The sequence below is a fragment of the Mytilus galloprovincialis genome, chromosome 11, assembly GCF_965363235.1.
Source record: "Mytilus galloprovincialis chromosome 11, xbMytGall1.hap1.1, whole genome shotgun sequence".
Lineage (NCBI taxonomy): Eukaryota > Metazoa > Mollusca > Bivalvia > Mytilida > Mytilidae > Mytilus > Mytilus galloprovincialis.
The window spans coordinates 66,121,487-66,133,232 of NC_134848.1; the positions used below are offsets into that span (position 1 = coordinate 66,121,487).

The window sequence follows — 11,746 nt, forward strand, 5'->3', positions numbered from 1 at the left end:
AAGGCAAATATTTTGTATACCATAATTTGTTTATTAATATTTTCACAATTTTATGTCTATGTGATATTTGTCATATCTTGTCCCTAAAGGCAATGTAAGTATATATTAACAAGATTTAGATAGATATAAGTGATAGTCTTACGTAGATAATGTATCGGAATATAAACGTGTAATTTAATCATGTTGGTCACTTCTTTAAAGCTGATAAATATTGAATAAGAATGAAACTTTCATGAGTTTTTTTTATTCATGATTTCCGATAAAACAAAAAAAACAAAAAAAACAAGAGAAATATTCAAATTCTAAGTGCCGTTTTGCTGGCGAAAGATACTAAATGGACATTCAAACTCATAGATCGAAAATATACTTAAATCATGATACTTTCTGTTTCTGTAAAGATAAACATGAACAAATATTAAGTATTTATGCATTGCAGGTTTTGAAATTTGACAGTAACAGACCTACACAAAACCACAGATCAAAGTTGAATGGCGCATGTGTCCTAAAACTAATTGATCCAATTTGAATTTACCGTTTCTATCAAAATTTATAGTACCAATACAAAACCAAACCAAATATGGGTGATACCATGGAACAAATTACAAATATGGGTAAGTGTGTGTTGATGTGCGTTAAGTAAATGTTGCAAATATATAACGTGCACTTGGTATAGCTTCTACAGTATGTATAGAATAGGAAAAGATCATTCAGACATTTTTTTTTTCATTGTGACTTAGATAGAGATGGTCTCATTGGCAATCATATCACATCTTCTTATTAATATAATTAATCAAGAGGCATCAATTCTTACAATTTCATTTTGATAAGAAAAAAAGTTACTAGTTAATATTGAAATTTAAGGAGGTGGTATGCTTGGCAATAAGATAACTTTCCACCAGAGACTAAATGACATAAATTAAAGCAGCTTCTAGTAAAGGTTCTTCAACAATGAAAACAAAATACCTTATACATAGTTAGGTCCCGACAAGCCAAATTTAACAGGAACAGGCTTGGCTTTTTTCCAATATTCCTACACAATGAGGTAACTTTGTCATGTAGAGCACGTGCGTGTTGTTAAAGAAAGGGAAGATGAATTTTGGTGGTAACAAGTTCACTCTTTAAAGCAGCGTGTGATTTTTGTCCGTCAATGAATTGGTGGAATGCCTAAGCTTATACTAGTAAAACATCGATGTTAAAATTCAAATTATCAAACATAGCTAATATACCTATGAAAAACATTTTCTTCTCTGATGCACCACTAATTCAACCTCAAACAGGCTAAGTTAAGAGTTTGTTCCTGGCTTAAAATATAGATAAGAAGATGTGGTATGAGTGCCAATGAGATAACTCGCCATCCAAGTCGCAATGTATTTTCTATACATTGCGACTTGGATGGCGAGTTAACTTTCTGTTAACAATTATAGGTCAACTTCAACACGGCGCCTTGGCTCACACCGAACAGCAAGCTATTAAGAGCCAAAAATGACAAGTGTAAAACAATTCAAACAGGAAAAACAACGCTCTAAGCTATACAAAAAAGAGAAATGAGATACATCTATGAACCACACTAACAAACGACAACCACTGATTAAAAGGCTTCCGACTATGTGTAGTTTTCTCCCTTGTATACCTGACACCAATAATTTAAGAAGGAATGAATAATCATGCCAAGTTTCATTATCCAACACTGTTAATTTCTAGCTCTACATATATACGGGGGTGAATTTGTTGAATTAAGTTAACTTTGTAGGGTATTATCCTTGCACCTGATACACCTTTTTAAAAGTTGTGGTGAATAATTGTGTCATGTTTTACAACCAAGCTCCGAAGGGTTTAATAATTAAGGAGCGGAGATTATGATTTTTTTTTTTCAAAATATGCATAGCGGTGACTAGAAGTTTAACTTACTTGTTTACCTTGATTTTCAAGGGTGTTGTTTCTTGTATGCGACACACTCTATAGAAGTGGTAAACAATCCTGTAAATAATTAAAGTGTTTATAACGAGGGTGAGAAGGGCCTGTGACGGTCGACCGTTCGTAAACACAGGCGCGTGTACTGATTACAATGTCAATAGGCCTTCCGCCGATCACTCGGCAGGCTGTTCCTTTCTACATTCAATACTACTAAATACACGGAAAGCATTGCAATGGGTTTATTAAACAAGCTTAACCTTTAAATAAAGAAACTGCATCTATATATGTAGCATCTAAATGTAAAATAAAGATTTACAGCAAAAAAATATTGAGTGGGTAAGTAAAGGTAATAACTTTGGTTAGCTTGCTTGCTATAGCTGAACAGTGAAGTCATTACTAGGTTGGGTATATACTACCTTCCTTTGAGAGTAGACTAGGCGACATTTAATAAATCTACCTGTTTGTTAAGACTAAACTACTCCGAAAGGAGGATAGTATACCTAAACAAATAAATACTTCACGTTTCAGCTAGCAAGTAAGCTAACCAATGATATAACCTTAACCTACACACGTTTTGCTGTAATATCCGGGGAATGCTAGATCATCACATTTCCAAGTCTAAGCATAGGGGTTTGTTACTATTTGCCAGGTTTGCTATACAAAGGAACCCCATGCAAATAGTAACAAACCCCTGCGTTCTAAGGAGAACAAATCTCCAGGGAATACCAGAACATCCCCCCATTTGATAGTCAAGTATTATTTTTTTTAGTTGTTTGAAACTAATAAATTGTAATAATGAATTTAAGAGCACACAGCAGAGGCTAGATATAAGCCCACAATTTTTTTTTTAAATCAACATAAAATATACCTGAATAAATACCATATAATATCAATTGATAATAGTTTTTTTTTTTCATTTTATAATGTCACTATTATAGTAACACTGAGAATAAACAGAAAGCTATTAGAATAAACAGAAAGCTATTTATCATGATATAGTTCGCTTTCCTGTTTTTGAACATATATCTGAGGGCGTTTTAAAACCACTTTGACAACCCATTACGGTATCACAAGGTCGGAAGTTATTATAATGTTGGTGATAACACATTTCGGTCACTCAAATATGAAAAAAATCTTTTAAACACTTGATGCTTTTACAAAATATTTACATTTTTAATGCGAGTTTATTATGTCGTTTCGATACATAACTATAACTTCAACAATTAATATCTACACCACACATGTTCCATTTCTTAATATAAATGTTCGTATGTATGTATATTCGGTATGACAAGTAGGTCATGTTAAAGTACTTGTACAATTGGCTGTTTCTACTTTGTACGCGTGGGCAATATTAGATTCAACTTAGTTAGTATACATTAAGAATGAAGTATGAGCCCCTATCTCATTGGTAAGAACTTATGGAGTATGTATGTTTTATTTTTGTTTATCTAAAGGAGTATGGCACCATTCATTTGTATGTCTGACTGAAGCATTGCCAGTTATATATTGACCGGCTTTCTATTAATTTACTGATTATAAAAATAAGAAAATATGGTATTATTACCAATGAGACAACTCTCAACAACAATGATCAACGTACGGCTTCAACAATGAGAACACGCATACCGCAAAGTTAGCTATAAAATCCTCGAAATGACGGTAAACATTTCAAACGAAAAAAGTGACGGCATAATTTATGAACAAAGCAATGAGCGAAAAACAAATATGATTTACAGAAAATAAACGACACCAACTGAATAACAGACATTTGACTGGCTTTTCAAAATCAAACAAGTACAATTTCTGCACACTCCCCTGCTTGTATGTCAAGGGCGAACTACAACATATCTTTACAGACATCAACATTTGCTCTAGTCTCAAATTTCACTCTTATTTTTTATAGAATGCATAGATTTTCGATTTCTTCCAAGAACCAACACTTCACATACACCAGATGCTCTATTGAGTACGACGCAGAGAACGGTTGGACAGAAAGTATACCTCACGTGTCCTGAAGACTATAAATTGATTGGACGAGATATGATCACGTGCTTAAGTTCTGGTAAATGGAATGTAGAGGCGCAACCTCATTGTACAGGTATAATGGTAACAACAAAAATATCTTGTTCAAAATGAATGTTACAAAGCAATTTATTATCTATTTTAATCTGTCTTTTTCTGGATTTTCATACAAATCTTTTATTTATAACAAGCCACTGCAAACCAAACAATCATGTCGGAAGTGATTTTCTGTCGGAAACAAACAAACAAACAATCATTCTAACAAACGAACGAACAAACAAACAATACAAATAAAAAAATCAGATGCACGTATACACGCGTACATGAACATTCATGATCTTTAAACCCTGTTTTATTTGAAATTTGACACGATATTATTTAAATATTCAATTGCTTTACTATATTATGCAAATATGTTTACAAACGAGTCATTAAATACATATAATAAAGCAGATGAATACATTAATACAAACGCTAAGCTTATTTTTGACGTTCAGTTTACAATATTATGTCTGTTTGTTTTTTTCACACAGTGTTGTCAATATAATGGAATTTTATGTGACTGTCTTACAAGAGAGTGGTTTAGCTAACTATAATTTATTCCAACATTTTCTCTGTGTAAGAAAATGCCTTTACCGAGTCAGGAATGTGACAATTGTTATACATTCGTTTAATGTGTTTCAGCTTTTGATTTTGGCGTTTTATTAGGGACTTTCCGTTTTGTATTTTCCTCTTAGTTCGGTATTTTTTGTTATAAAATTGAGAATGGAAATGGGGAATGTGTCAAAGCGACAACAACACGATCATAGAAAAGACAACCATAGAAGGTCACCAACAGGTCTTCAATTTAGCGAGAAATTCCCGCACCCGGAGGCATCCTTCAGCTGGCCCCTTAACAAATATATACTAGTTCAGTGATAATGAATTTCTACATTTTGTTTAGCATAATTCCAGAATAAGTATACGAGTTCTTTGCCAGAATAAGATTTTTAAGAATTGTAATTTTATTGAAACATAACTTTTTGTATTTTCAGATGAAACATTTGCTATGTCAGACTCTACAAAACTTTATATAGGAGTATTTTGTGCCTGTGGGGCATTATTTCTATTTGCTGTTACTATATTGATCGCAAAACTAACGTGTTTTAGTGATAAAGAACTTCGAAGGTAAATTGTTTCAGTATACTTTTATTAAATACAGAGATGTCAATTAGTCTGTAGCTTATAGAGCATCATGGTATTCATATAAGGAGATATTGTATACGTCTATGAAACGACACTACAACGACAAAAAAACAATCTAGCGGACAGCATACAGTCTTCTCAACAATAACAGTTATATTTAAAAATGTCAAGCTCGGAATCGACCAGTCTAAGGCATAGTCGTGAAAAAATTCAACAGAGACTTCAAAAAGCAATACCGACAATTTTAGACCATTTCTCTATCTCTGTAGGTACTATGCAGTGTAGTCGTCTGATCTGTGATTTTACCGAATGTCCTATTTCCGATTGCGACATTTGACGACGTGTGGATTGATATGGCGGGTGATGCATGCATAGCCAAGCAACTACTGTTGTTTAAATTAAACGGTCTTTTTAATGTAAACATAATTCATTCAAAGTTTAAGATTGTTTTAGTATGCACATTGGACAAAATTTAGAAAGCTAGCAATTAGTTTTAGGATTGTACATAAGGGCTAACAAATTTAAATTAAAGACGCTTCTGTGATAGTCTTTTTAAAAATGGTATGCGTTTCAATATTGCTGGCGTTAATCATGCAGAGTTACACAAAAAGCGCTGCTATCTAGGCAATACAACGAAAGACCAAATTTACCAATAAAAATAGTTTTCATGGTATAATTCATACCACGCCATGAGGGAGTAATATCAGCTGCAATATATGGCTTGCAAATGCATTGTTTCAATAGTTTCAGATTTAATTTTAATTTCAGGAGAAGAACAGACGGCTTAGGGACACAGTCAGTTGATTCTATGACATATGTTCACGATATAAAAGATCATCCTCCCGCTGTCATTAGTGTTGCAGAGGACGGGTCAGAGGTTGGAATCATTAGACCATTTGAGACATTTATAAACCCTGCGTATTACCAACAACCCCGTCCTCGTTTATCAAGTCATTCGCGATCAACCGGAAGTACTCTTGAAAGCGAGGCTGACTACGATGCACCATGGAGTACTGGGTAAGGATAATGCTTACACAAGTAGGAATCGGTTATAGTGCGTCTTTACCTAAGAAATGTCTTGTGTTCCATATTTGTTCATTGAAAACAAATACATAATGACAATTTATCGGTTCTAAATGGCAAATATATCAACTGAAAAGTTCCTTACCGATAGCATCTAAAAGTAACTTATTTTCCGAAGAAGAAAAAGAAATCTGTAGTTAGATTTTGTTTGATGTAAACACGAGGAACCTCTGCCTTTGCTAGTCTTGTATGCTTTTAAATTTAAGTTCATGTAATATGTTTTGAAGATAAGTATGGCGTCTGTTTTCAATGAACTAGTACACACGTTTGTTTAGGGGCCAGCTGAAGCCCGCCTCCGGTGCGGGATTTTCAAGTTGTGTTGAAGATCCATTGGTGGCCTTCGGCTGGTTTCTGCTGTTTAGTCGGGTTGTTGTCTCTGACACATATCTCATTTCCATTCTCAATTTTATATCTTATAAACTTGTTCCCTTACAGGTCACCAGATGAACGACAATGTTGTCACACGAATACGAACTGTCACGAACCTGTGGATAGACGGTGGAGCGATCGTAGTATAAAGGCCATGAATAATTATGATTATGAAAGGTAATTCTTTTCTAAAGTATTTTAGTCTGTCATACATGTATATAATCCCTTATTTGGATCCGGTCTTAAAGAACATATATTATGAAAAAAGTACATATTTTAAACAAAATCTAGAAATGATGAGATGTGAAATGGTTGCCAGTGAGACATCTACCAACAAAAGTTCCAAGAAAGTGGATGTTATCAATCATAGGCAACCGTAAATAGATAAAGGAAGATGTGGTATGAGTGTGCCAAACCCTCCATCCAAGTAACAATTTATAAAAGTAAACCATTATAGGTCATGCAAGGTACGGCCTTCAACACGGAGCTTTGGCTCACAACGAACAGCAAGCTATAAAGGGCTCCAAAAATGACTAGTGTAAAACCATTCAAACGGGAAAACCAACGGTCTAATCTATATAAAAACGAAAAACGAGAAACACTTATTAACCACATATTAAACAGACGACAACCATGCACTGAAACAATAAGAAAAGTAACCAATATCCTATAGTCAGTTATACAAGATAGTTCTAGCACATAGCTGTAACTTTGCCAAAGATAGTAAAAGATCTGGGACATTTTGTTATCAAATAAAGATCAATAAAAACATAAGAACCTAGCGCTCACTGTAGAACACCGTTTAAAAAGTTTCTTTTGGTTGATAAATAAGATAGGATGGTATAATTGCTATATTGTAAATGTTTTGTACTACAGGGAATATACAATTTATAAGTATGTTGAATGTGTCACACCAAGTCTGAATTAGTTGTAGTATTGAAATAAACGACTGCCACTTTTTTTAACTGACTGATCATGAGTAGCTATAAATGCTTGACATGTAAAATTTAAAAAAGTAGGTTATGGAACAATGCATTAGTGGTTATGTTTCTATAGATTATTTTTCTCATGTTGAATAATGAATGCATATAGCCTTAGTTCGGTTTGCAAACATGTTTCTTTTGCTTGGTTCCACTAAACAGTACAGAACATACATCTGTTCAAGCTTATCGTGGAAATACGTTGAATATTCGATTTGCCACACAATGATGGGGGGGGGGGCAAGGGGGGTTCCCATAACAGCAAAACAGTGAATTGATTTGGTGAAAAACAGATAACAAGGAATTGAAAAGGGACAATAACAGATAACAGTAAATGAAATATGAAAATAAATCTGTCCAGTACCAATCCATTAGATGACTCGTAGATCTTAGTATATAACTTGTGGTATGGACCTAGAAAATTGTAATTTGTGTAAACAAGACGTTTTGGCCGTTGAGGCAGTTCTGCCTTGGTTGATTTTTTTCCGTAACTTGTAAAATAAGTTATAGTATGGATGTTGAATTTTTCTGAACGAAATTACTAGTTTCTGTTTTTGATATACGGATATTTTCAATCTAGGGCATTTGAGGGATCAATTTTTAATGATTTAGGTTTTTTTATCAAGTTAATTTTTGAAAGTAGTGCAGCCAGTGACACTTTATTATCAATTTGATTTTTAGATTTTTTATTTCTGAAAAGCAATATATAAGAGGGATGAAAGATACCAAAGGGACAGTCAAACTCATAAATCTAAAACAAACTGACAACGCCATGGCTAAAAATGAAAAAGACAAACAGAAAAACAATAGGACACATGACACAACATAGAAAACTAAAGAATAAACAACACGAACCCCACCAAAAACTAGCGGTGATCTCAGGTGCTCCGGAAGGGTAAGCAGATCCTGCTCCACAATATATATACATTTGTGCTTTACAAGTAATAAAAAAAACATTGATGCACAATATATTTTTTTTATTTAATACCTCATGATGAAACTTATTTATAAAATACAAAAATACCCAGATCAATGGAGACAGGACATGTAACTGACACACGCATGCCAGTTATGGTTATTCTGATAATCGAAATTGACTCATGTGACAATTCTGATAATATAATAGAAATTGGACCTAGTGAAAATTTAGATGACACCAAGTGAAACACCAATCATGCATCTTATGTGAAATTATAGAATATGGAAAATTTGGGTACAGCATTGTAGAAGCTGTAGGATTTTTAAAAAGGTATTTGTCGAAAAATTAAACTGAAGACCGTGACATCTTTATTTGCATCAATGGTTTCTGAGCTTCAATTTTCGCCATGTGAAGCAGTTAAAAAGCTTTTAAAAATATGGTGGTCAGGGTTCTCTTTCATGTAAATGAAAAGAGAGGGAGTAAATGTAGCACTTGTAATATAAATGCTAAAAGAAAAAAGATGTTGTATAATTCCCAAAGCCATAATTCAAACCCATACCACTTTAAAGTAATGTAAAACAATTCAAAGGAGAAAACTAACTGCCTAATTTATCCACAAAATAGTGAACGAGCAATTCTTCTGCAAATACAGGGCCACCCGATATTACCAGTAGAAAGACCCCGATAGATATACATTGTAAGAAGATGTGGTAAGCGTGCCAATGAGACTATTATCCATTCAAATTACAATTTTCAATTATCTTCAATTTCTACGGAAGATTGGCTGTCAAAATGCTAACATTCCAATCTTCAATAACAGTTAACAGCAAATAGATTCTCACAATAACAGATAACAAAATAGATAATAGTCCTATAACAGCTAACAAAGAATATGACAATAACAGCTAACAGTAAATATATTTTCAGAATAACAGATAACAAAGAATTAAAATGCCCCATAACAGCATAACAGTTAAACCCCTTGCCCCCCCCCTAATGATTTTCAAATGTATTTTAAACAGAAATAGTAAAATATCCAGTGGTTGTTATATATAATAACGATTGGTCAATTAAAAACAGACAACTTAAGTGGCCAAAATAAGACTGGTGCGTCATAAGCGCTTTGTGGTTAGACATCGCAGTAATTAAATACATTAATTATGGCAATATTCTTTCCTTAGAGAACAACTATTTGATATTCTGACAGGGATTGAAAATGAATATCCTGGAATAGTAATGACTGAATACGAATTATTATGCCAATGCATCATAATATCACGACCGTTTTCAGCATTTAATAATGTATAAAATATTTTAAGATAAGTTGTTGCAGATGTATTGAAAATCTCATTTAAAAGTTAACTGACACTTATTTAATTGATATTTTAGGTATGGAAGAATACCACGAATCAATCCAAATAATGCGCCAGTATTTGAGTTACCGGAAGATGATCAGACGCCATTTTGATTTTCGAAAACTCCCCGGCGTATTCTATCGCAGTGATAGTCTCCCATATATAAGATCTCACTTAACAGTATATGCGTCTGAATAAGTTTATTTTCAAAGAAATGAGACATTAAATGGATATATGTTTAACGTGTGATGAAATCGTCTTGTGTTAGGCATATATTATGTGATGCCATTTGTCTTGGAAAAAAGTATTTATAAGTAAATTTTTTACATCAATGACCTATGCAGTTTAATTATTTCTAGTTTTATGATTATATTTTTCACAAAGTCAAATATGTAAGTGTAAATAAATATGAACACGAGAAAGGAGTTTAGTTTTATACGAATGCATCTCCAACCTACTATTAGATACTATATATTTAAGAAATTGTGTTTAATTTAACTAATATAAAGGTTTCAGGTTGCAGCTATCGCAATGACTGAAAAATTTCTAAACACGCCTGTATCACACATCTGCATGCATGACTCCAAACGACATGCTTAATGTCTTGAGAGCTGGTTCTCGGATATAATTTAATTAAAAACTTGTTTACAAAGATATTGTTAGTTTTCTGGTAGTTTTATTAAAATTATACGTATAAACTGAGGTGTATCAGGGCAATCTGCCGTAACCCTTATTTTAAAATTACACAAATCAAGGTCACGTTTTTCCTCGACTATTAATGACAGTCACATCTTTGTACTGGATTGCAATGGATGCTGGGAGTATTTTAACCAATACTTTAGTTTTAGATGTACACGATTTTTGTATAAGCTTTTATTAGCTTTGAACTTGCTTTCAGTAACTCCGAGTACTATCATACCGAAAGGGCCAGGTTAGATTTTCTAATCACTTGAAATCCGGCGTCCGTCGTCGTCGTTTGTTAACTTTTATAAAAAAAAAGCTTCTCCTCTGAAACTGCTGGGCCAAATTTAACCAAACTTGGCCACAATCATTATAGGGATCTAGGTTAAAAAAAAAATGTCTCTGATGATCCTAGCTGTCTGCTAACCAAAACGGCTGACATGGATGGAAATAAAGCATAGAAGTTAAAATCAAGTGTTTATTGTTTTGAATTATCTTTGAAACCGTTATAAATAGAGAAAATCGGACAACGGCTGAAATGAGTACAGCATTTCCATTTGTCCATACACTTAAAAATTGTCATAAGACTTCTTTTAGTAGTTATTACCAATAAATAACAAATGTTATTATATTTTTTTCATTTTGCCTATTGTTCTGAAAACTATGAAAGATAGAAAAAAAAACCTTAAAAATCCAAAAATGATCAGCGAGACAAGTTTTACAAAAAAAATATAATACTGGAAAAGTCGACCCTTAGTTTGATGACTATTTATACCAATTGTTGCGTTTTCGTTATACACCTTAAAAGTATTATAGTTAAATATAAGCTTAAATAACCAAGTCATAATCAGAAAAACAAGATCTACAATTAAAAATTATTTGGTGAAAATCTTCCAACGACCACTTAGAGTTTGCCCTTTAATGACGGTTTTTACCATTTATATGCCTTCTCCGTAGCGGAGGGGGCATTTAATGTTATCCGTGTCCGTCCCGTCTGTCTCGTCCGTTCGTTCGTTTGTCTGTACGTCTGTTCAGCTTCAGGTTAAAGTTTTTTGTCGAGGTAGTTTTTGATGAAGTTGAAGTCCAATCAACTTGAAACTTAGTACACATGTTCCCTATGATATGATCTTTCTAATGTTAATGCCAAATTGGAATTTTTACCCCAATTTCACTGTCCACTGAACATAAAAAATGATAGTGCGGATGGTCCCATCCGTGTACTATGGACAAATTGT

The 11,746-nt window shown here is 33.3% G+C and overlaps 1 protein-coding gene across 1 annotated transcript; it reads left to right on the forward strand.

Moving 5' to 3' along the window:
* The first annotated feature begins 412 nt into the window (after nt 1-412).
* On the forward strand, nt 413-10,482 carry LOC143052643 (uncharacterized). The gene is made up of 6 exons (XM_076225709.1): nt 413-611; nt 3,821-4,015; nt 4,974-5,106; nt 5,893-6,141; nt 6,643-6,753; nt 9,865-10,482. Exons 1-6 carry the CDS (start codon nt 578-580, stop codon nt 9,941-9,943), a joined length of 801 nt encoding a protein of 266 aa, XP_076081824.1. The 5' UTR covers nt 413-577; the 3' UTR covers nt 9,944-10,482.
* The last annotated feature ends 1,264 nt before the right edge of the window (nt 10,483-11,746 follow it).

Coding starts and splice junctions, on each gene's coding strand:
- LOC143052643 (XM_076225709.1), top strand. CDS start 578: ATGGGTGATACCATGGAACAAATTACAAATATGG. Junction 612..3,820: donor GGAACAAATTACAAATATGG/GTAAGTGTGTGT, acceptor TATTTTTTATAG/AATGCATAGATTTTCGATTT. Junction 4,016..4,973: donor GGCGCAACCTCATTGTACAG/GTATAATGGTAA, acceptor TTGTATTTTCAG/ATGAAACATTTGCTATGTCA.